This window comes from Harpia harpyja, chromosome 20 (assembly GCF_026419915.1).
Source record: "Harpia harpyja isolate bHarHar1 chromosome 20, bHarHar1 primary haplotype, whole genome shotgun sequence".
Lineage (NCBI taxonomy): Eukaryota > Metazoa > Chordata > Aves > Accipitriformes > Accipitridae > Harpia > Harpia harpyja.
The window spans coordinates 18,844,093-18,870,013 of NC_068959.1; the positions used below are offsets into that span (position 1 = coordinate 18,844,093).

The 25,921-nt window shown below is 40.7% G+C and overlaps 1 protein-coding gene across 7 annotated transcripts in view; it reads left to right on the forward strand.

The window, feature by feature from the left end:
* KCNIP1 (potassium voltage-gated channel interacting protein 1) overlaps positions 1-25,921 on the forward strand; it is a 475,234-nt gene that overhangs the window by 407,882 nt on the left and 41,431 nt on the right. Inside the window, exon 1 of one of the 7 annotated variants that reach the window (XM_052772079.1) lies at positions 608-761. The exons of the other annotated variants lie outside the window; for them this stretch is intronic. Within the exon in view, the coding sequence (XP_052628039.1) occupies positions 653-761 (109 nt within the window). The 5' untranslated portion in view covers positions 608-652. Of the gene's footprint in view, positions 1-607; positions 762-25,921 lie in introns of those variants that run through there. 7 annotated transcript variants of the gene reach the window in all.

Consider the following 25,921-nt stretch of genomic DNA (forward strand, 5'->3'; position numbering starts at 1 on the left):
GAACAGAGTTTGGAGTTGTTGCTTACGAACAGAATTGCTATGTAGGTCCTGGGGTCGATATGAGTATACACATGTATGTGGGAAGTGCGTTTATGTATATCCCAGCATGCGGGGGGGGGGCACAGAGGAATTAAGAAAGGGAAAGATGTTTCCTTTCCTCCCCTACAATGTGCCATATTCTCTTATTCAGTACAGAAGAAGCGTTGACAAAAAGCATCTGCAGTGGCAGAATTACTGAGAAAATCCCAAATGCAAAAGTTGACTGGTATCACAGATACTAGAAAAAAAAAAAAATAGTGTGAGATGTTGCTGAGGTTAGCAGCACAGTGCTAAGTTGTTCAGGGGCAGAGTAAACTCTTGAGAGAATTGCCCTGAAGTCAAAGAAAATAAAACCATAGGTTACAGTTAAATGCAGAAATTGCTTGCATGTTTAAAAAAAAAAAAAAGACACAAGAAAAAAAAGCGAGAGATAAGAAATAGGGGGAGAGGTTGAGAAACAGAGGGAGTGTGAGAATGAGGGGGGGGAGGGAAATGTGCTGTACACTTAGCTGAGCAGCGGGAAGAAAAGCTTCAAACAGAGGATTTCTCAGCTTTAGATGTCTGCCAGTTGTTTGCAGGCACACCAGTAGGTATCTGTGTGGTGCCTTAAAGGATGTGGACTAAAGGCGAGTCGGAGGGACTCCAGACTCTAGGGATTGTGGTGGTGGTGTGCTCCTCTCTGAAACTTTTGCACTACCTCGGGCTAATTGACTTGTCAGATGGTAAGAGAACTTCCAAGTTTTCCAGCTCCTGTTTACTTTTGTTTAAATCTGTTTCAGTCAAGCCACTCTAGGTAGCAGATAGGCTGTGGGAAGGAGAGCATTGTCTGTCAGTGCACGGATTCTCAATATTGTCTTTATCTTTATTAAGAGTCATACAGGCTGCAAAGAGGGAATTATGCTTTATGCTTTACTGAGGACTTTTGTTTGCTTTTGGTATATTACCATAGAGGGAATCTGAAGCTCTGATTTTTTTTGCCTTGTGTATTATTTTATCAAATTTTCTTAATTCATTTTTCTTGCTGTTAATTCTTTTTCTCTCTTGAAAATAAATTAGTATGAACCTGGAAAAAGGAAAATGTCTCTTGAGATAATGGAAGCACAGCTGATAATTAGGTGCATGATTTCATATGGCTACCTGAAGCAATTCTGTTGTGACATTTGCAGACCAAAGACGTGATGGAATGAATGTGAATAAAACAAAATTTCTCTGTATTTGTTATTCCAGACACTTCAGCAAAGTAACCAGAAGCAAAATAACCTAGGGAGAAATATTTCTGGTTTCACCTATTGAATTGGAAAATTTGGTCTCTCTTCATCTTACCAATGCAACGAAGTTGTTTTTTTTTCTTAAAGGTTTTCCTGGCTGAGTAAAGCATATGTGTTTTAACAATTAAGTGAGCTTTGGGGATCATATTATCTATTCATAAAGGGATGTAGGTATCGCTGAAAGAAAATAACTTCTTGATGAAGCAAATGAGGTATTTTTTTAAAACAAAGGTGCCCCCAAGTCAGTGAGTACTAACTGTGCAAAGTTTATCTAGCAAAGGAAATAGCAATGATAAAATATTAGCATAAACAACTATGTGACTTTATTCAGGTATTATCTTTAAAAAACAAGTTAGTTAAGGCTGATGAAAGACTGAATAAATGTAGAGGAAATTTATATATTTAATATGTTTTACTGGTAATCTTAAAAGCAAGAAAAGCAGATGGAATTTTAACCTGCTACTGTAAAATCAGTGCTGTCACATAATCCTAGAACTCCTCCTGCAGGATTAGGAACAAATATGAAAAATGGCCTAAATAAGAGTTATTTTATTTAGATTAAGAAAAGATGTGAATTGGCATGTATTTGTCATTACATGAATGTTGATATTTCTAATTACAAAATGAGTATCCTGGGAGCTTTTAGTTTACTCCTAGAATGTCACTGGAGTTCAGTTACATAATTAGAAATAAATTAAGATTTCTGACAACTAATTTCAAATAATGTCAACAGAAGTGCTCACCTTAAAAATAATCTGTCAAGTCAAATGCTGAGGCAATTGCATTGCTACCTGTTTAACTGCAAGAACGTTTTTATACCTTCTTTCCAGACCTAATTACTGTAATTCCAGGGTCTGCTCTTTTCAAAGTAATTGCTTTCCCCAGAAGAGTCTCCCCAGTGTTTCCCCAGCAAAGTCAAATATGTGACAGGTGAGAAAGTTGTCTGTTCAAAGAGGAAATGAGCAAAAGTGAACAAATATTCCCAACTTGTATTCACTAAACAGCGCTGGCTGCATTTTGTTTGCGGTCATCAGTCAATAATCCCTCAATCCATACAACTGTACAAGGGTATAGCATTTCTTTTAACTCATTGTAAAGGAACACTGGCAGAATTCCTGATACACATAGTTCTGATTGCTGATGGATGACTTGACAGTGTATAGGAGCATGATACTATAAACCTTTTTAGCTTTGGATAATTTTTCTTGGAATTCTTTTTTTCTGGCTGAAAAATAGTTCACTTGGAGGCCAAGATGTATTTATTTGGTACTCATTAAATTATATGAGCTTGTGTTTTTCCCTTCTGACTCTGTACCTGTGCTAAGAATTACTTATGTGTAAATAGTAACATTAATGTAATACAAGTGATCATTAATGTAGTGCAATGCAGATTTCAATAACTTGGAAATCTTTAAAGGTGGCATTAAACTGTTTTCTTTGATGTGCTAGGTGGCAGTGATGGGAAAGGTACAGTGGGTGCTTATATTGCAACATAAATATTTCTAACATCTTTATATTCACTAGAAATGATCACTGCTTTTTGTTTGTAAACAACTAGAAAATCCATGTGCTTTCTCATGGCTGTGTGAAGTAATACTAAAATAAGACACTGAATTTGGCTATATTCTTATTCCTTTTAAGAACTAGAATTATTCTGTCTCCTGTAAATGGAACAGGCTTACTGAAACAGTGTTCCTTTGTCGTGTTTAAAGAAAACAAAAGAAAACAAAACAAAAAACCCCTGAGTGCTGATTCTTCGTTAGTCTAATGTAAGAAGCAATAATAATGGGGAGGGAAATAGTGTAGACAGTAATTTGGGAAATGTGAGGTTTTAGAATTTGCTGCAGCTGAATGTATGTTTGCTCAGTTCCACTTTCTCTGTTAGCTATGTTCCAGAGGTGAGGTCCCATTCTTGCTATTAGTTCATTCAGGTGTTTGACTGGAAAGGACTGAAACCAGAGACATTAGTGGCAGTTCTAATCTCTGAGCACAGCCTGAAACTGTTGAGCATTTTTTAATAAAATATTAAACCAGTAGGAAAGAATCTGGGGTTTTTTCTGATTTCTTTTGTTCCATCTGAAATGCAGGTGCAGCAAGTCTGTGAAATGATCCCCTAAAACTCAACCAAACAGAAGAGCTCCAGTAAGATCAGACCTTTGCCAATTTTACTGTTAGTGTTTTCAGAATTCTTCATTAAAATGTTCCCATTTGCTTAAAACCAAGGGGCGGGTGGGTAGTGTCTATACATAGTTGAGGCAAACTTTGCTTAATTAAAAAGTTCTGCAGAGCATGGGGCAATTTTTTGTGACCCTAATAGATACAGAAATGTTGATGACTTGTTGCTTTATGCTTCTCTCACTGTTCTGTCTTTTGGGGTTTTGTGTTTATTGGCTGTCCTTGCTGCAATTTTGCACTTAGACAGAGAGCTGCTACAGTCTTGCTAGGTTAGTTCCCAGCTCCTAAGAGCTATACACAACCACATCCAAAAGGGTGGGCTAAGAGCTGAAGATTGGTTTTCTTGAGTGCAACAATGCATCCACAAACAATTATATGTATTACATGTAATTTGGGGAAACATCTGGTGAAACCTTGTACTAACTTATGGTTGGAGACCAAAAACCTGCTCTGTAAAGTGAGACTAAATTCTGGCTGTACGTTTGTTCTATGAGTTTGGCTTTAACTCAACTTCTTTGCAGAACATCCATCCATCCTCCAGGTACCTTTGAAGCATTCATAAATCATATTTCTTCAAATTAGAGGGATCTAGAGCAAATACAAGTTGTGGTTTTGGACAAGTTCAGTATCGATCCAGTCATACCTATGGCAGGGTACAAAACCCTGAAAATAAGTAAAGTAAAATATGCCGTCAAGTATAGTGTTAGGGATTTAGCTTTTTAATGTAGGAAAGCCTGCTGGCGTCAGTTGTAGTCACTTGTTTTATGACAGAAGATTAGAAGCAGGTGCTCAAATATTTTTCTTGGTTGAATAAATAAATTTACAAATCGGCTATCTCAGATGCTTCAGAGGTTGTTACTGTATGTGTCTACATAATTCAACAGTATGTCAAAAATATACTGCCAACTGGTAGATTTCAGTTGCTGCTGAGAGAAATAATTTTAATATGACTGCCAATGGAGATGGGGTCTTAAAGCCAGTTCCCTGTAACTTCATTAGAGTAAGTGCTTCCAAGTCTTTCTCAGTGCCCCTGTTTTCATGTGGTGTGTCCAGTACATGATGTTATACAGAGAGAGGAGATAGACATTTACTGTTGTATCAAGTAACCAACCCTTAAGGTAACCCAGACCTCAGACCTAGAGGCTTGCTCCTCATAGTGCCTTTACTTGTCAGCAGCTGAGTTCAAAACTAAACTAGCTGGATCCTTAAACAGGCACTCTGCCCAAGTTCAGATCCTAAGTAACCACAAAGAGGTAAGATTTATAATCTGGTAACTGGTCACCTCAAATTGTATTATTATTGCCTGTGGTAGTGTTGCAAATGCTGGGGCTGGGAATAGCCAAAGACAAATAGTACGTGATACTGATTTGATTCATGAGGTATTGTATGGTTTTAAGTAACAGTATGTAAAGGTTAAAGCCTCTGAAGTGGAGATCGGTTCCTCACAAGGAGCAGACCAGGGTTCCTACTCTGGCTCTGCAAAGATATTTATTGCTCAGCTGCTACAGATACTAGCTGACCTGCAGTGAAATGTATATTCTGGGTCTTTCCTCATAATTCTCATAATTTGATAAGGTATTGATTAATCTAAATGTGGAATAGGGATATTCTTATATAAAAGCTCTTATGACAGAGCATGTTCTTTCCTCTAGCGTCAGGTGGGAACTTCAAACCCACTTTAGAGAGAGGGAAAGAGGGGAGAGAGGTTTGAGCAGATTAATCTTTCTGGAGGAATCTTTCTTCTCCAGGGTATGGCCTCTGAAGGTGCTCAGCTATGAGGTAATAGGAACCAAAAATACTGGTTTCAGCCCATTAATGCTGCATGATGCAGAGGCTGTATTATAGCTGAATCAGCACATTTCTTTACATACTTCCCAGTCATTTCTTTTCAATTATTCCTACCCTTGTACAGATTTTTCTTCATCCAAGGCAGAAATCAAGTGTTCTTTCTGCCCCCCCCCCAGCCTGTTCAGAGACAGAGCCAGTGTGAACTTCTGCCATCAGCCAGGGGTAACTTCAGCCCCCATGAAGCAGCGTGGGCAGCCTGTGTGTAGGGTGCTGTGCTGGGAGGCACTTCTGAAGTGCCTCAGTAGTGTCACTGCTGGCAGAGGTTGGAGCAGTACACCAATACAAGAGTCCAGTTCCTTTCCCCACTATGCTAATTCCTCCACTTCTTATATTCATGCAATTACTTCATAGGGAAGATAAGAATATCTATTATTCATATTCTTCAAAGGGCTCAAATGAGAGGTGTTACACTGTAATTACAGATTGCATTTTTGTATCTTCTCTGAAGAACAAGGTAGCAGGCACCTGAGCCTGTGCACTGCATCTTCCAGTCCTCAGTTACTCTCACTGTAGGATCCTGTTTCTGTTGGTTTCTTTGATGCAGTTTCTCTTTTGTTCTTTCCCACCACCATTAATTGCCTTTTTTTTTTTTTTTTTTTTTGTTAAATAAACAGTGTACCTGATGACAGTTGCTGGCTACTTGCAATTTTTTTTGCTTCTCAAGTTTTTCTGCACTGTGTTCTAGTATGGCACTTTCCTACCTTGACTCTCTCTCAGTCATGCTCACTCAGATGAGCCGAGAAGTACAATGCAAATTAAACAATTTTAGCTTTAAATACAAGGGAGTGAAAAAGAAAACATTTGTGAAAGTTCCTGAAAATGGCTTCCATTATTCCATATACCTACCTTCCTGGGTAGGACCTATACAACTTTTTAATAGGAAAGGAGGAGACCTATAAAACTTTTAAAGTTAAGGCTCCGTAATATTTTAAGGAGAACAATTGTTACCCTTAAGGATTGCTCGATTGCACTTCTGAAGACCCCAGTTAGTTGTATAATAGAACATAATATGTTGCAATATGCTACTGAAATGAGAATATTCCCCTACCTCCTCAGGTGAAGTTAGCCTTGTACCGCCCCTGTAGTTAAAATTGAACTTTTATATTTTAAGGACTGCTCTTTGCAAGGAAAGGTAGATGTTTTGTGCATGGTTCAGTATGACCTCTGATAGAAAACATGCATAGTTTGATCTGGGGGAGAGATTTCAATGTTGTTGTTTGATAAACTTTCCTCTTGCTCTTATATATGTGGTCATCTGCATACGAGGTGGTATACTTCTTTCCTTTCATACATGAAGTCATGTAACTAGCTATGTTACAGTTATCAGTAGTTTTGTTATGAGGAATTTTTTTAGAAGGCCATCCTGGATCATTTCCCATCTGTATGAAGAGTACTGAGGGCACAGTAGCCTTCCCCACTTCCCTCTTGGCCCCATCCACGTCCATGTCTTGCAGCAGTGTGAATTTGAATGCTTTTAGTCCTCAAGCTGTGCATAAGCTGTGGTGATGTATGGAAGCAGGCCCATGTCTTCATGACTCTGCAAATTTTTTTTTTTTTTTTTTTTTTCCTGAGAGTGTAGGGAACCGAATCAATTTGGTAGAACAACATTTTGGGCTATGGTTCTTATTGCAACTGTTAAATCCCAGCATCTCTACTAGATCTCAGTTTTTTTGTGGGATATTGGTCTGAGTGAGTTTATGCAATCTTTTACTGTTCAGCTGGAAACAGTGTGACCCTGGCTCTGAGATACGGCAGTAAAAATATATAAAAAAAAACCAACCAAAAAACAAACAAACCCCCCCCCCCAAAACCCAACCAACCAACAAACCTGTGGTGGATTATCAATTTCAGAACCTCGCTTTTTTGGGTGCCAGGGATGTATCATGGTAACATTGTGTTCATATGTCCCTGTTTGCATAGGTGTACCACACTGTGGTGGGTTGACCCTGGCTGGATGCCAGGTGCCCACCAAAGCTGCTCTACCACTGCCCCCGCTCAGCTGGACAGGGGAGAGAAAATACAGCAAAGGGCTCGTGGGTTGAGATAAGGACACGGAGAGATCACTCAACCAGTTACCATCGCAGACAAAACAGACTCAACTTGGGGAAATATAACTTAATTTATTGCTAATCAACCAGAGTAGGGTAATAAGAAATAAAACCAAAGCTCAAAAAACCTTCCCTCCACCCCTCCTTCCTCCCAGGCACAGCTTCACTCCCGGATTCTCTACCTACCCCCACAGTGGCACAGGGGGATGGGGAATGGGGGTTACAGTCAGTTCATCACACGTTGCCTCTGCTGCTTCATCCTCTTCAGGGGCAGGAGTCCTCACACTCTTCCCCTGCTCCAGCATGGGGTCCCTCCCATGGGATACAGTCCTTCATGAACTTCTCCAATGTGGGTCCTTCCCACGGGCTGCAGTTTTTCACGAACTGCTCCAGCGTGGGTCCCTTCCATGGCGTGCAGTCCTTCAGGCACAGACTGCTCCAGCGTGGGTCCCCCGTGGGGTCACAAGTCCTGCCAGAAAACCTGCTCCAGCGTGGGCTCCTCTCTCCACGGGGCCACAGGTCCTGCCAGGAGCCTGCTCCAGCGTGGGCTTCCCACGGGGTCACAGCCTCCTTCGGGAGCCCACCTGCTCCACCGTGGACCTCCTGGGGCTGCAGGGGGACAGCTTGCCTCTCCATGGTCTTCCCCAGGGGCTGCAGGGGAATCTGCTCCGGCGCCTGGAGCATCTCCTCCCCCTCCTTCTTCACTGACCTGGGGATCTGCGGGGTTGTTTCTCTTACATGTTCTCACTCCTCTCTCCAGCTGCTGTTTCTGTGCTTGCTGCAACTTTTTTTCCCTTCTTAAATCTGTTATCCCAGAGGCACTACCACTATTGTTGGTGGGCTCAGCCTTGGCTGGTGGTGGGTCTGTCTTGGAGCTGGCTGGTATTGGCTCTGTCGGACACAGGGGAAGCTTCCAGCAGCTTCTCACAGAAGCCACCCCTGTAACACACCACCACCCCAGCCCCCCGCTGCTATCAAAACCTTGCCACACAAACCCAATGCACACACTCTGAAACATTCATCTTATTTAGACACATTGGTAACTTGCAAGATGAAGTCCCACATTACAGAGGGAAGCAGTCAGAAGAGAAATGCCTGAACTATTGCTACTGCTTCATCTTAATGCTTCTGAGCGTGGTCTTGCTTCGTGAGGGTATTATTTGTCCATATGGTAAAACAATATTGCATAATCTATACCCATCAGGGGACAGAAGTAGGGTTGTGCAGCCAGAATTAACTTGAGGGTTCCTGTATTTTGATATCTTGTCTGTGCTCCCCTTGTATAGGGTTTTGTCCATGTGAATCTGGGGAAGTGCATTATATGCATTTATAATGTTTTCTATTTAGCTTTTTAAAGTTATTCCAACTAATTATTGCAGGTTTCCTGTAAAGAAATCTCTGAATTTGTTGCAGCGCTTTCAGGGTTTCCTCTCTACGCAATTAGATAGCCCCTAGACTTCATTATACAGTCTGTTGCAGAAACTCCTGAAGATTGGTAGCCTTGATACAGCCTGAGCTGTTGGCTCCCAGTTGGGGATGAAGTGAATTTTGTTTGCTGCACATAATCTTCTGATTTCCAAGGCCTGGTGGCATTTGCTAATGCTTAAGGAGTCTCTCTAGATTAGCTTCTGACAGCCGCTTGTGATGTTCTGTGGCTTTTTTTTCAGCTGCAGCTCTGCTAAGGAGAGGGAGAGGTTTTGACATTGTGGATTAATTGCAGTCATTCCGCTCCCCGAGGAACTTCATTTGAGTTGTTCATGCCATTGCTTTCTTAACACTGAAGCTTTTAGTGTCCAGCACTCTTTCAGGCAGGCAGTTCAAACCTTTTAACTAGAAGGGGTTTGTTTTAGCAGCAGAGATTCTGCCTCAACCCTCTGGATCTATGGAGTGATTCAGTTAGTGGCTGTAATTACTCATGGCTATGTGTTTACCAGAGCATATCGCACTACTCTGCTGTTTATACTTTGATGTTTATCATAGTTGCTCTACTGCTAACCTTTCTCTCTTGAAATAGTAATTTCTTATTCATTTTTGTTCATGTAGTAAAGCTTCCCATGTTTCACATGTCCTGTGTCCCCTTGTGTCTGTAAAAACTGCCTCGTGTGTTTGTACCTGTGCATACTAATTTTTATTTTTCTTGTGGCTTATCAACTTAGCTCTGTTCTTGGTGTCACATTTCCCTGGCTTTCAGATTTAATCTAGATAGATACACTGTTTCCATTGCTACTGCAGCTGCTGTTTTGCCTCCTTTTGCCCTTTAGGGTTTTGTCCCTCAGCACCCTTGCAGTGTGATAAGGGTTATGGAGCTCTCAAACCCGGTGTCCGTATGACAGCAGGGTACAGCCCTTCAAGGAGCAAAGCTGTGTTGACTGGCTCTGTTCATCTGAAATGCTACACTGTCTTTTGCACTTCATCATGTTAATGTCCCTCTGCTTTTTATCAGAAGGTTCTAAATGTCACTGCTTTACAGAACCTGTGATGGGACCTGAAGTTCTGCTCTTTTAGTCTTTCTGCCCCCGGGGCAAATCCATCTTTCCAGTTTGGTACTAAAACCTACTCTCTTTGCTTACTTGAATTTCTGTGTTCAAGCAAGACTAACACAAACTATGTGTTAGGTAACGTCAAAGTTGCTAGCTGGTCCTCTTTCCCATGTAGACTTTCTTGAACATTTACTTTGTCTTTAGCACATAGTCTGGTCAGGAGACTTCCCTGCAAGTGTTTAGTGTTTCCTTCCTTACTTTGATTAGTGCCTTCCTGCCCTAAGCAATCAGGAGCTTGTTTTGATTTGATTATTTATGATTAAGAGGTAGAATTAATACAATACCCCTTTTCTAGCTCTGTTAATGCTTACATTATCTAACTGTCATTCTAGAGGGGACAGTTAAGTACTCAGAAGTGGGAAGTGGCAGATTATCATGTCTCCTAAACCATATCAGCAGATACTGATCCTTATAAAAAAGACTGTTAAAGCTATTGCCAAAAATTGTAACATTTCTACAGACAGAATGGTATTTTCCCAATTGCCAAGTGATAGTGTTGCATTTTTTTATCTTTCCTAAAGGGGAAGGGAGAGTGAAACAGTAAACTGTGGTACTGTTACCTGATCAGAAAGTAACTCCAGAAAAACACAAAGTATGATTAGAGAGGAGGCATGGCTTTATTCTGCGCAGGGTGCAAGGTGGAAGACTTCCACAAATGGAGCACACCAACTGAGGTTTTCAGTCCATACTTATACACTACAGTTAAAACATCACGCCTATCTAATAAAAATGTTCTGCCTAACTATTGCATATTCATTATATTGAGCAAGCACAACGTTTAGTTTGCCTGAGCAATCATCCCAGAGTCTTCTATGCCTGCCTGGGGGTCTCGGGTGGTTGTCAGGGGTCGTTTGGGGAAGAATACCCCTAGTCATTTTGTCCTGTTATGGGCATGGGTCATCTGAGGACGCCAGGGTCTTTGTTTCTCTTGCCAACCCCTCCTTTCTCAATGCCAAAGGAGGATGTATGTCCTTAATTAGCAAGTCTGTAACTCTGAAATGTCCATTATCTGGTGCCTTGACTATTATAGGAACACTACTTAAGTATCCTCCATTGTAAGCAGAATCTTAAACTAGATAAGCTTTACCTTGAGTACACATATTCTAAACAGTCCTTGAATAGCAAGCATATCACACTTCTCATGTTTTAGTTGTTTTCTTTAAGCTGTCACTGCCGCCTTATTTGTTAATCAGTCTTTTGAAGGCTTGAGGCAACAGTACTGGTCCTGAATTAGAGACTACCAGCTTCTTCCTTCTGTACTAATTTATGCAAAGAACTGGGTAGAAAACAGTTAACATTTCGCGGCAATTCAGTAAAAACGTCTTTTTTCAGGGATATTCAATAATGCTGAAACTTTGAAACTTTCGTGGTTGTTATCTAACAAATTCCTTCAGTGAGACATAACAATTAATTCAGTTATTTAAAAGCGTTTACTTCCCAAATTCAAGGTTAGCATCAGTAGGTACAAATATCCCACGAGCACCCCATAACTTGCACAGGCACAAAACTGATAGTCTGTTTGAGGCATTATACTCATCTGGTCAGAGCCAAAGCTGTAGCTTTTAACTGTTGTTTTGGGGAAAAAAGCTCTTATGGGAAAAGTACGTAAATGCTTCATAGAATTTTAGGAAAGTAGTTGTGGAAGGTGAAGAGGTTTCCTAGTCCATCCTCCTGTCTCAAAGAAGCATTGTACCTGTCTGTGTCAGCATGGCAGACTCATTACAAGTATTATTTTGTCTTCAGTCCACCAATGGACATGGAGACCAGGTGATTTCTTTTATCTTTGTACGAGCCTTTTAAAGAGCGTTATGTTCTTTCACGTTCCTCTTCACTAGTCTAAATAACTCTAATTCTTTTTGTCTTTCCTTGTTTGTTATATGGTTTAGCCTTTGATCATTTTCATTGCTCTTACCCTGAAGTATTTGTTGTTAACGTACATCTTTCTTGAAGCTGTGACCTAACTGCCATAGAGCACAGCAGAGGGATTATTTCACGTGGCTGGCAAAGTATATCCCTGTTTGTATTTTTGGTGAAGTGCTTGTTGTCTTTGCAGCAACACAAGATCAGTCATTTATGTTCAGCTTCTGACCCACCATAATGGACAGATCTCCAGCCTGGCCAGCTGTATTTGTGTGGTTTATTCTGTTGTCAAACTTGAAGCCCTTTGCATTTGTCTTTACTGAATTCCATCTAGTTACCTTCAGGCCTTTTCTCAAATTTGTGAAGGTTTTCTGCAGTCCTTTCCAACATGATGATACCTTTCCTGTTTGATCATCCAGCTTGGTAACATATACATTGACCACAACTAGACCCAGGAAAGACCTTAGTCGATTGAGTCACACTTGATCCCTTCTGTTGTTTTGATGCTGAACCACTGAGAGCTGCCCTCTGAATAGCTATCCAGCCAGTTTCCATCTACCTCATGGCAGTTTCATAGACCATTCTTTTCCCCAGCTTCCAGAGGAGAATGATATGTGAGACAGCGCCAAAAAGTATTACTCAGATGAAGACATAATGCATTCTCTGTTTCTCTCCTCCACACAAGGGTGCTCTATATCAATTCAGTTTTATTCTATTGCAGTTTTGACAACTTGGTAACCCTCGCTTGTAAGCATATATCACTGATTGTTCCAGTATTTCCTGAGAATTGAAGTGAAAGATGAAAAAATTATATGGTCCTGTAATCCTTCCCTCTCCTTTAGCTGTTTGTCCCTTCAGGACAAAGTAGAAGGTCCTGCCTTTGCTCTTCCAGTTTTCTGAAGGTAGGGAAAACACAGTGATCACCAGTCCCTGGGAAGCTAGGAAGGAAAACAGGATGAGAATATAATGGGAAACATCCCATGCAGCCCTGTGTTTTGGATTGCCTTTTATTAAAGACTCTGGCTGAGATACCATTCTTTTCTTCCCCTTCTCTTTCTGTGCAGTGCAAAGAGGTGGTGCAGTGTCACCTGCCCACAGGCATTGCATGGCAGTGCAGGAGGAGCTGGTCCAGACGCCTGGTTTGTGTTGATTACAGTGAGATACTAATACTATATAATGAGAAATCTGAAAGCACTCCATTTACTTTGGCTAGCCCTCCCCACACCCCCAAGTCATATTCTCTCATTGCTGGTATAGCTCTTTAAGAACTGCATCACTTTATGGCTTCTTAATTCTGGTCTATGCATTTTTGATGTGGGAGTGTGTGGGGGGGTCCACACTGTCCATCCAAAATTACTAACAGGTAATTTCAGGACAATTGTAATACCAAGAAGGTGGAAAATGCCCTTCCTCCTCTTTCATCTGACAAAAATACACCACCTGTGTTTTACAATTCCTGCCTAAGTAATCAACTATGTCAGCGTTCAGTCTGAGATCAATAACATTTTGTGGGACTACCACAGGCATGTAATTCAATCAGTCATCCCTTAGGATGTATTCTGTGTTTGTGTTTCCTCTTCAGCTTTAAAAGTTCTGATTGAATAGACATGGATTTTATTTTTAGTCCATTGGTACAATAGTCGTTCTATGTGCAGCATGGCAAGCCTTCCTCTTCAGAAAGCATCTCAGCATCACCAGACCCTTCTTCAACAAAAAGCACTGCAGAAAAAAAGTAGTATTTGCATAATACTTACCTGTGGCAGTGTAGAGGCTAAGAATGCTATTTTAATTTTCATTCATATTCTGGTGAAGAGGGTGTATCAGAGTGTTGTGGTGAAAGATCTAGGAGTGAAGTAAGAGTGTAGAAAAAACAGAACAACAACAACCTCCCTTTGAAAGCACAAACCACGTGTTTTAATAAGTTAACACATGTGCCATCAACAGAAAGCCCAAGCACAGCAGACTGCATGTAAGTGTTTTGGAGGAGTGAGCGTGGCTGAAAGTGTAGAAGTGCCCTCCATGAAATTCTGCAGCAGATGGCCAAGAGAAGAAAGGAGTGTATTTTCAGTGGGATAGCCAGAGTGCTGGAGGGAGAGGTAAAACGTAAACTGCTCTGTGAAGTAGTTACCGCACTTACAAGTGCTTATTGTGCTTTATGTGTTAGTGTTTGAAGAACGTGGGTGTTGAGCTGACTTAGAAGTTTGTTCAAGGTTTGAGAAGTGCAGACCTTTGTGATAGTGATTAATCAGCTAGATAACTAACTAAAGTAGTTATCTTACAAAGCCTAACTTCAAAGGGGACTCCTTGGGCCTTTTTTAAAAAAAACGTGGTAGGCATGCAAAAAGAATATACTGATATACCACAGCAAAACTTTTAACATATCACACACCATAATTCCATGATTTCTGTGCTGCTTTTAATTCCACATGTATGTAAAAATGCAGTAATTACATGAGTTTTGTACCTATTTACATATCTTCCCTTCCATCTTGCCTCTCTGCCTTCAGACTCCCTCCCTAAATCCATCGCTTTATCTGCTGGGTAGAAGGATGTTAGAAGAGGTTAGTATTCTGTAGACTATTTTAAAATAAATTTAATAGAATTGCATAAAACTTGATGGATATTCTTGGTTTCATTGCAAGGATTTTCGTTTGGCTTAATTTTTTTTTCAAGATAAAACACGTACATGATAAGCTATTCTAGCATATATCTAAAGAGAAGGAGCTTATGCTTTACTGGTTTTCTAGAGCTGCAAGAGAGGCTGTGGACTGTAACATGCTGCATCAAATCCACCTTGCAAAACAGCAAGCTCCAGGTAGCATCAGCACTTCAGAAACACAGTATGTATAAGGCAAGATTTGATGCCATGTGATGCACTCGTACATGTGGATCCACATCATATCAAATTGCAGTGGGGGTAAATGCAGTCACTGTGGAGAAGGGTGGAGACTTTCGTGCATGTAGTGCTGGCAAAGCAGATGCTTGTTTTAAGGAAAAGCTAGTGTGGGTTAAAAATATATACACGGCATTTTCTAAACTGAATGGCAGCATCACTGAAGATGAGTTTGTCCTTGTGTAAAGCTTATTTCTGAGAGGCTGTCAAAACCATTCTTAATTTATAACCTGTGGAAGTGTTGGCTATGGAAGTTAGAGATTCCCCAATGCTACTGAACCGGGTGTCAGGCTGCTTGGCAGATGTTATAGTGTCTGTGATTGATTGGTACAGATCAAATTGGGTACACTTGATGAGCCTGGTCTTCTGTTCTCTCACTGTTTATTGTCTCTTTGCCTTCAAGACCTTTCTGTGATGTATTTTGGGATGATGGGGGATTCGGGCAGGATTGTGCATCAGTCCCATGCAGTTTATTTTGTTTAGCAGGCAGAGTGTCTCCAAAACAACATAATAACCCCCCCCTCCCAACCTCCTGAAGGTTAAAGCAGAGTTTTTAAGTATAATCTAGAGGGATTTCATTTTCCCAGGAAGATTTTTTTTTTCTTTCAATTATATCACAACAGCAAGGTTGCATAGTGTCAACAGATTTGAAGGATCCAGTCTAACCTCTAATTGTCCCTATCTATGAATCCTCAGGGGGATAAATACAATGTTTGGTGAAGCACATCTTTGCTGATAAATTTAATTAAAATGTATTGGCAAGTTAGAGACACAAGTTGAAGATGTTTTAAATGAAAAGCTAAGTCTATCTGGATGCTGAGAGGTTTCATTTCCTTGCAGTGAGAGCTTGTCACATTGTAGGGGGTTAGAAAGGATGTCTGAGTTTTAAGCTACATCTGAATGCAGCCATCCTTTGACCGGTGAAGATGATGAGGAAGTGGTGTACTGTTGCTGGAGTGAATGGAGAGCACCAGCGCAAGGGCAAGCTTTATAAGGAAGCCATCTTGTGACACTAAATCTGTCTAAATGTCCTCTTGCAAAACTCCTTTGGGCAGACTTGGATTTGGAGAAGACTTCAGAATAATTCTGAAGGGGTTGAAATGTCAGCCAGTTTTGTTTGGAAGGAATTCAGATATCTCTGCTGATCCTTCCAGCTCTCAGCTACTTCAGATGCCTTCAGGTTTTGTGACATGTAGACCCTGGTGGGGTGATGCAATTTTTCTCTTTCTTTCGATTGGGCAATTGCTTGTACACCTTAGAGGCTCCCTGTAACAATACACTGATCTTATTACCGTGCGTTTTGGAGGTAACTTAGTACATGTACTGATTGTACAATATTGTGTTCTGTCTGCTTTAATATATCTAATGTGGTGACTTCCTCCTGCGCAGCAGGCATTGGCCTAGCACAAGAATTCTATCACTGAGGGAATACTAAAATAGTTTTTAATCAAATCTAGAAATCCAAACAAACTAGCAGAATATATCTGCTCCAGCTATTTATCATAGAATCATTTAGGTTGGAAAAGATGTTTAAGATCATCGAGTCCAACCATCAACTGTGCCCACTAAACCATGTCCTGAGTACTGTGTCTACATGCTTTTTGAATACCTCCAGGGATGGTGACAACCACTTCCCTGGGCAGCCTGTTCCAATACCTGACAACCCCTTCAGTAAAGAAATTTTTCCTAATATCCAATCTAAACCTCCCCTGATGGTGTTTCCCAACCTTCTAATGGCGCATATAACTTGAAATGCTGTCTGATGGGTGAAATTCAGGGTGAGGCTTGAAAAGATCTGGGTTTTAATCCTGTCTGGCCACTGTCCTGCTGGGTGACTTGCCATGAAGTCAGTCCCATCAGTAAGGTCTGGGTAATGAAGACAAACTTCTAATGCAACTTCTTTGCCTGCCAAAATTGTTCAGGGAATTATTTGTCTGAAGCCAGAATGGAGCTTACTTTAATTTTCTTCCCATCCTATTCTGGAAGTACAATACGTTCATAATGACTATCAGTTTGATTATTTTATTTGTCACCAGTTAAGTTTTCTCAGAGCACTATTTAACATGCCTATTTTTTTTCCCTTGTATCAACAGTTTTACAGAAACAAAAGTAAAAAATAAAAAGCATCTTATCTGTGCAAGGCCTGCAATGTGTAATACTTTTCAGACAGAAGCTCTTAACTTCTCTTGGTGTCAGATATGTTTTTACATTTATACTGAGCTGCAAGACGATAATCCAGGCTTTTCTCATGGAATTTAAACATAATAGAGTTTGTGGGAGGCATAGCAGCTATGCGAATTGGGTATATGCAGCACAAAAGGACCTAGTGTTTGCTTGCAGGTTGATGTATGAACAATTGAAATATCTTAGTGTGTTCTGTACCAGGGTGTGATGATGTTAATATAGACTACTTATGGCTAAGCATATATATGTTCTTCCAGACCCCTCCGTCATTTTTATCTGCTTTTGCTGAAAACTTAATTCTTATCCTCCCAACTCTATAATAATTTAAATAATTTATATATACCAATTAGCTGTCTGGAAGATGCCAAAAGACATTCATTTCACCAACCCTGAAATCCCTTCTTCAGAATTAAATCAAAGCACTCTGCAATATTAACACCATTACAAACTTTCTAAGATAGTTAATAGCATAGAAAATGGTTTCTGTATGGAAGGCACTGCATTTGTGGACTACAGAACCACTTTGAAATGCAGAGTATGCACAGAGGCTTCATCCCTCTTGAATTCCGTATGTCTTCTCCATTCAGGTCCAGAGATGGTGAGAGCAGTGAACAATGCTGTACCCCTAAGTAAAGGGGATTCCTGTGTTGGAATACCAACTTGTCATTTTGCTGCCTTTCAGACAACAACAATAGGAATCACAGTGTTGATGGATAAATGTAAAATGATGTGGTCTTATTTTAAAACCTGCTTTGCATTTCATTGGCTCTAGCTGAAATCCTCTGACTTCTACTTGTTTCTGGTTTACATTAGTGAGAAGAGTACCTGTCCCTTTGAGCTCTCTCTGTACCTCATAAATTCCTATTTTCTGTTGAGAGAGGTGCCGGAGCACCTCTACCATCAGCTGGGGTAGCGCTGGTCATAACTGAGCTGCATCTGACACTGTGTAGTAAAGTTTGGACAAAGCCATCCAGCTAGTTTATTCTCAAATTTTACAGCTTTCTCAGCAATAAACCTGCCCGTTGACAACTGAGACAGAATCTCCTGATGGAGAGCAGCAACACAAGACACATAATTAGCCTTATAAAAAGTGTAAGTAGTGGTGCAGATTCTACTCCCTTTATTTCAAGCGTTGTGAAGATCACAGCGCACAGCACAAAGTTAAGCGGAGCCTAGTGCTGTTTGTCCAATTAGGAGCTGTAGCAGTTGAAAGAACAGAGAAGTAGCTGACTTAGGCATGAATATATCTTTTTTGAATGCTGTTTAATTGAAGTTGTTTAGTATGAAACCTTGGAGGAAGGATTTGGCTTAGTTTAGTCAAGGATATGGGACACAGAGGGAGCTAAAGGAAAAGTGCTCTCATGACACTTCCAGCTGTACGGTTTGGAGTTGTTCTCTGCACTTCTAATGAAATCTCTAGAGTCTGCATTTTGTGTTTCATCCTTTTAGATTCTGGGGAAAAAATTCTAACCAAAACAGCTTTGAGCGATAGTTGTCCTTTTCTTAGAGACTTACCTAGTATCTTGCTTTTGGCAAAATGTGTAACAATTCATACTGGTACTATGCGACAGGTTTAGGCTATTTCTGTCTGTGTTAGTAGTCGCATCTGGGCTGCATGGTGGACTAAATAGAAATGTCTAATATTAATGATAATAAAGAATTAGGAAATTAAATGTAGTTTATCTTAGGGAACGTTAGGATCCAGGCTTGTCATGGTAATTAATGGATGTTATTTGCAACAATAATCTAAATACAGTCCTCCTTGCCACATAATCATTGTGTTGTGCTGTAGTATCATGCACCAAGATTCATCACAGTGTAGTGATTTATTTATTTTTTTCCAAGCCCACATGTACTATGAACGTTTTACTGCCAGCTTTATCAGCTGGGATGTTGCTGAAATTCATGTACAGGGTCCGTACTTTATTTTTCATTTATCCACTGTGAACCTGAGCAATTTTCCATAGGGAAAGAGTGAAGGAGAAAGATTACTTCAGGAACAAAAATACAAAGCCATGGAGATCCTGTCTAGTGAGTTTTGATTATTAATTTATAATTTAGCTGTACAGATTTATTTCTGGGTGAAGATTGGCAGCTTATCTTTCAGTCTTTGAAGGTGATCCTATAGTTGAGTTCAATAATACAAAGCTCTGGCTAGCTGTTGAGTAGCCAAACAAGAAACCAGCAGTTTGTTGAGTCTGAGTTGCATCCTATAGTAATAGTGTATTTTGGCTTGTATAAAATTCAGGTCACAGTATATTTATAAATTAAAAAGGTTAAGATGAGTAGCACTGTGCCAGGGTTTCCCTGCTCCTTGAGGCTCCTTGCAGGCTGGACACACCACAATAGAGGCTGCACAGCAAAATCTGCCTGCAGAGCCTGTCTGACAAGGCAATACAAAGGTCTGAGCTTACAGACACCTACCATTCACAATCAATTCAGCATGTGAAACAAAGAATTTTTCTTAATCAAGTGCAAAGTGTTTTCCTTTATAATGTAATTGAATCTTAGGGCTGTAAATCCTTCTAAAATCTTGCATAATTATTTGGCTATTGTACTGAGGACTTTCAATGCATATACATTACTTGCACCAAAGCCATTTACCAAATGCTGAAGTTCAGATGACCAAAGCACCCACAAAAACTAAGTACAGCTGGGTATCTAAAAGAAAATGCGCATGGTAAGAACTTATAATACCTTAAGCGAAATGGCATCACTGCCTGCCTTACTCAGCTGGTCAAGAGAGATACCCTGCTCTAAGCTATCTTTTTGGTGCAAGTTTGAGTATACAAGTGACTGTACAGTCGCCCCAAAACTGAATTTCTCAATGTGTTTTGTTTCTTCAGTCCTGCCACTGCATTGCAAATGGAAATTATTCCATTCCTAGATGTTACTGGAATTATTTTTCTGAGTGAACCTTTGTGAGCTGGGCTTTTTGTATCTTCAAGGAGCAAGTAACTGCGAGGTTAGTTGTGCTTGAAGGGCTGTCCACTCATATGTGCGATGACCAGCAGAAGTCTCTAAACTAGGAATAAAAAATCTGCCACTCGGGAAGAAATCCTCATCAGACAACGTTGTTGCTTGTTAAGTGGTGCAGTGTTAGCATATGCGGAGAAGAAAATGCTCCTTCCTGGTATACATCTTAAATGTGAAGATGAGAAGAAAACCTGGCTTTTGCTTTCATATGAGAATTTAGCAGAAAGAACAGATAGTATTTTGTGATTTACCAAAAAATCTTTTTTTCCTCTTGCTTCTACCCCCTTCTTTTTTGTATCTTTAAAGTGATATTATGAGGCTCTTTAAACCAGTTTCATTACAGTTAATTCACCCTTTCCTCAGGCAGCTGCAGCTTTATGTACCAAATTTTTATTATACCCAGAAGCTTTCTGCCTGCTAATAAGTAATGGTGGTAAATTTTTGTATGAAATAAATGTGTTTTCTCATTGCAGCAGAAAGGAAAAGTAGTTTGTCTTTTTTTTTTTCTCCCCCCCCCATGCATCTTTAAATTATAGAAATTAAATAGCTTGAAAACAGCATTCATTTTAAAGAGACATGGCTAGGTTAAAAAAAAAAGATCTTTGACTTATGCCATTAATGATAACTTAGATCATCATTACACAAAAGGTGTTTGAAATCTTGTAAACAGATATTTTTTAAAATAATTTTTAGTGCAATCTGTAAAGAGCAGTCAGTTGTGCTTTCTGTTCTTGTTCCTAAAGTGAGTTCCGGTGAGCAGTATCAGCCCTCGCAGTGCCCCTGAGAGCAGGGAGGGAAGGGAAGGGGGCATTAAGGTGGGAGGAACAAGAAGAGTGTGACCCGAGGCTGGTAATTTGAACTCTTGAAAAGCCTGCCTGGGTTCTGAGGATGCATCCCTGCACTGGCTCCAGGGCAGTCTTTAAGATGGCTTTGCTCTGGTGGGATGTTAAAACTTGCTCATCTTTTTCACTGATTTGCCAAATTATCGCAGACACATTGTTATTAGTAAGTCGCAAAATTAGAGTTGTGGTCCAGCTTCTCGCATTGTTGCTGAACCACTTCTCACTGACATGAAGCATCACTCGCTAAATACTAATCTGACTGCGTTTGCCTAGTTGTCTCCTTGTTTTCAAGAACTTTCAAGAACCACAAGAGAGCTACTGTAACGTGCTATGTTTTGAAATCTGGAATCACTTCACTTGGCTTGAATAAATTTACAGTTGTAGGGAGAGATTTTTTTTTTGGCTGAAGAACATCCTTGAGAATTTCAGGGTAAGGCTGCTTTTCTTGAAGAAATTGAGTTAGAGAGGCTCATAATTGGAAAGGAATAGCCATTTAAATAGTCAATATAAATGGAACATAATTAACATTACCTTAATCCCTCTCCCATGATTCTTAAATCCACACATGGGAGCCTTGAATTGAGGATGCATGTCCAAATGTATCTTAATTAAGTCCTAATTAATTTAGCTACTTAAACAGTTAATCCTTTCTCTCTTAAAAGGAGATTTCACACTGTGGAAAGAGTAAAACATTTCATTTGTCCATTTCATGACCACCACGCTTCCTGACAACAATGCTGTAACAGTTCGCGATCCCAGCCAGCAGCGGGACTGGGAAGCGAAGCAGCCGCGCGCAGTACCTGCAGCTGGTGAGGGGCTGTGGCTGTGCCCACACTGCTGACCTCGGTTCTGCATGGCTCTGTTGCAGTGCCATGCACGTGCATCTGCTGCTATGGCTGAGTACTCATCTGACAGTGGGTGGGGATTTTTTAGGTACAAATAGTGGAAGAGAAAGGTGAAGCTGCCAGACCTGTCGCTAAGGCCAGGAGGGGCAGTGGTGTCCTGTCCCTGCACCTTGGGGCTGCTATGGCTGCCCCAGGGCAGGAGGGTGGGCTCCCAGCTGCTGGAGCAGGTCAGGCAGCCCATGCCGACTCCGGCTGCAGAGGCTCCTTTTACGTGTCTTTGTACGTGCGAAGCTCTAACTCTCCATTTTTCTATTATTCTGGGATTAGGCCAAAGCTTTATTAAATTTCTTGTAGGTGATTAAAAGGGGAATTGAAATTACAAGATGAAATCTGAAGCATTCAGAAAGGGAAATTTTCCTCCTTTATTCTTCACACGCTCATTAAAATATTCCAAGCGAAATGTTTCTTCCTCCCTAAAATAAATAGGAGTGAGCACTTGCACAGACAGGTCAGGCTTCCTTAGGTAGATCCTAGACCAGAAGTTCCCATCAGCATACAGGTTGTGGGGCTTGGTTACCTCTTGCCTTTCTTGGTGGTCCTGTGGCACGCTGATGTCAGAGCCCAGAGCAAAAGGGAAAGAGCCAAAGGGCTCATCTGTACAAGCAGCTCTTCAGTTAATACTGGGAAGAGCTAACCCATGATGGTCCATCTAAACCTGTTCCTTGCACCTCTTGCTCTGTTACAGTTTTGCTCATACAGAGTAGATTAGAGCTGCTCAGCATATGTTGATGATGTTTCAGACAAAATATTCTAATTTAATCCTGGTCATGTATGGAGTGGTTTTAGAATTTATTTTTTTAAAACTGTTCTTAGCAATGCTCTCCTATTTTTGTTTCACCCTCATTTGTGGACTACGATGTGACTTCCTTAAAACAGAATGGAAGAATCAGAATTATGAAATCTAATATATTATTTTCATGGCTTCCTTAAAATCAAGTCACTGGTAAGAGCTGATAAGCACACGAGAGCAGCATTTGCTCTAAGTGACTGGTTTCCAAATCTTGCTCATATTGCCAGCCATTTCCCAGTACTCACGGGCACTTACCCCCTCATCCTGGTTGCACATCTGCGTTGCTAAATGAAAGTAATCAGAGTCAGCATGAAAATTTAATAAGCAGCATTCTGGCATTGGTCATGTTCTCAATTGTGTATTTGTTTTCTGCCTCCAGAAGTCCTCAGACATTGTCAACCAGAACAGCTCCAGTGTTTACAACACTGATGTTTATTAGCCTCAAATCACTCTCTGTTGGTGGTATTCTGAAAACAGACCAGATCTCTAAATTTGCCAGTATTTTTAGGGGGCTGATCAATGCCAGGCCTCAGCCTGGGAAGCTATAAACCTCCTGGCCTTCCTCTTCCAGTCCGAAAACTAGTATGTTTCAGAAGCAGAAAGATCCTTAGACAAATTAGTGGAATTTAAAGCTTCTAACTTTAGCATGATAAAGTTTTAAATAGTTATGTATTTTGACTTCATAGCGGCTCATCAAGTGTGTAGTTGTTTGCATCTACATCCTAGGCAGGGTGTGTCTCACGGTGTTGAGCCTTGTGGCAGTCCCTGTTGCCCTTCCAGGAGAAGCAAAACAAAGGAAAAAATGGGAGCAAGTTTTTTGCTTGTCCCATTAACCTTTTGATGCAGGAACAAAGTTTTAAGGTTCCCAGTGCCACTAGCTGGGCCAAGTTTTGGAAATTAAGCTGTTGTCTGTTTCCTGAAACTTTCTTGTCTTGTCTGCTGGGGTTTCAGCTCCCTGCTTGTGGCTTGGCTCCTGCGTGGGAGTTTAGGGAAGTCTAGCTCAGTTCAGCCCCTGCTTTGATATATGGTGCTGGTGTATTTGGTATGTTGACCATAGCAGAGTGATCTATCACCATATGTGTGGCAGGCTTGGGTTTTAGCTCCAATTTTATGGGGTTGCTTACTGCTTGGTACCAGTGTGTCTGGTCTTTTGTTCCCCCCCCGCCCCCCCCCCGCCGATGTTTATGCTTCTAAATAGGTCATAGAAACCCATGTGAAAAATCTTTATATCTTCACACTGTGCCTGTATTTCTCTTTGCTCACTCTCAGAAAAGCACGAGTGGCTAAGGGCACTTCCAGAAGGGATCTCCTCGCTGTGTTGAACCACTCAGTGGGTACCTGTAGGGTTTCAGCAGACCGCTGCAGACTGCCAAGCAAAGGGAGGGGGACCTGAACTCCTGACTGAAAGGAAAGGCTTGGCTGGAAGCTGTTTGCTTCCCTGAGTGCTACCTCTTAATGAAGAGTGTTGCTTCTTAATGAAAAGAAATCACTTTTTAGTAATTCTTAGTAAAACTCCCATCTCATTCCTAGGGGAGATGTTTTAAATGGTCTTCTGCTAATTCTCTGAACACTTAAAACTGGATCAAAATGCTCCAGTGAGATTTGTTCTGTGCCCATATAAAATTTGAAGCTGCCTGTTGTACTCATGGCTGTGGATTAAGGAGGCTTTGCAGAGCAGTGCGGCGCGTGCTTGTCATCCTCGGGAGGAGTGGGTGTGTGATGCTGCTCTGGATCGCTTCCTCTCTGTAGAGCGGCTCAGAGCTGATTAAAACAAGAAACAGCCTGCCCTCAGCCTGGAGGATGCTCATGCCACTCTTCGGAGGTAGGAGCACAGGGGAAGGTGAGGGGCGAAGAGCAACTAGGATAACAGGGAGGGATTAGTGGCTAAGCAAGTTGACTGAAACAGCTGCTCTTGGTTGTGTCACTATGGGCCAGGTGCGGCACTGGCAAAAGGGCAAAAGGATTCCTTGTAAGGAAATAAAATCTCTGTTAGGTTATCTTGAAACTAATTATTGCTTTCACACTGGAGTCTTACTAACTCCAAAGAATCTAGTGTGTTGGATGAGTTTTTCTTACTTTTCTAATTATCATCAGGAGCTGACATTTATTTGGATGAAGAGTTTCAGTGAGCTAATGCCTGCAGCCATGGGCAGTGGTGTGTATGTATAAATGCAAGTACCTGATTTATAGGTGTCTGTATTCAAAATGCTCAAGCACAACAATTAAAGATGTGGCTGAAGAATTTGAATGAATACATAAGTACTAAAGCAGCTTTTGAGTCAGGAAGTATGTAGGCTGTATTTAAAGAGATACTAGTGGCAGAAGGGTGTTTTAGGCACTGTCCATTTACATTAGTGTTCTGAAGACCCACTTCTTGTTCAGCATCTTCGCAAACCAGAAATTAGGACACTAATGTTTTTTATGAACAAGAAGTCCAGGCACTATTTGTTGTTTCCATATATTGCCTGAGATCAGATCCACTTAAATGCTTGAGGTGCGGGTGCTGCCCTCTAACAATGTATCTACAGAAATATAACCCATGCCCACTGCCAGCTCTCTGTTCCTGGAGCTGTAACCCAGGTTTGATGCTGTCAGCTCCCCCACAGTTGCATACTGTGTATTTCAGCAGAAAGCCTTCTTACATAAGCAAATGTGTTTTGGTAAATTTTCTCATGTTCTATTGAAAAATCTGGATCTGTATTGGAACAGTATTTTTTGAGCAGTTTCTTCTGTGCAAATAGAGCTTAATTGGTACTTATGTTATGCTTAATTATGTTTCACATTTTCAAACAATCTGCTCAACTTAAACACCAGTTCTGAGGAATGGGAAGAAGTAATCTTTTGGGTGATACTGTCCCATTCGGATGGGATCCGTAGCATGCTTATTTAATAGCGGTGTTTCACTCTTAATTCTGCCTGGGCCAAAACAATTTGTACTTTTTCTAGTCTTTGCACAGGTGAATTGTCATAATGTGGTGGTTAGCCGTCCTGTCTGTTGTTATAGGTAGGAGAATTGCCCAAATTCACTACTGCTGGGGATGCTAGCATTGCCTTTTCATTATATGGCAAATTCTGTTTTACACACTGCTGTTTCCAAACAGGATTAAGTGTATGTTAATAAACAAAACAAAAATCTTTTTAAATTTTTTTTTAATAAACGTGAGCAAACCCACACATGTTTTCAGCTTGGGAAAATAAATGTTTCTGTAAAAACAAACAAACAAAAACCCCAAACAAAGCTTCCTTTTAAAACCCAAACAAATAGATTGTAAGAAACTGAAACTTAAGGCCAAAGTAGAAATAATGACTGGGTTTTTTCTAAAAGATCTTTACTGTGAAATTTCTGTTGAGCAGATTTCCAGTGTAGGTGCCTGGCTATGAGCATACATATGTTACAGCTCTGCTCATTCACTGTGTAGTTCCCCAGTAATGAAGTAAAAATTTATGGAACTGGGTAACTTAACAGAGAAAAAGCTGCAAAAAGCTGCTGCACTGTAAATAGACTGAGACAAACTGACCACAAACATGGTGCCAGTGGAGATAGTTTCTGCCT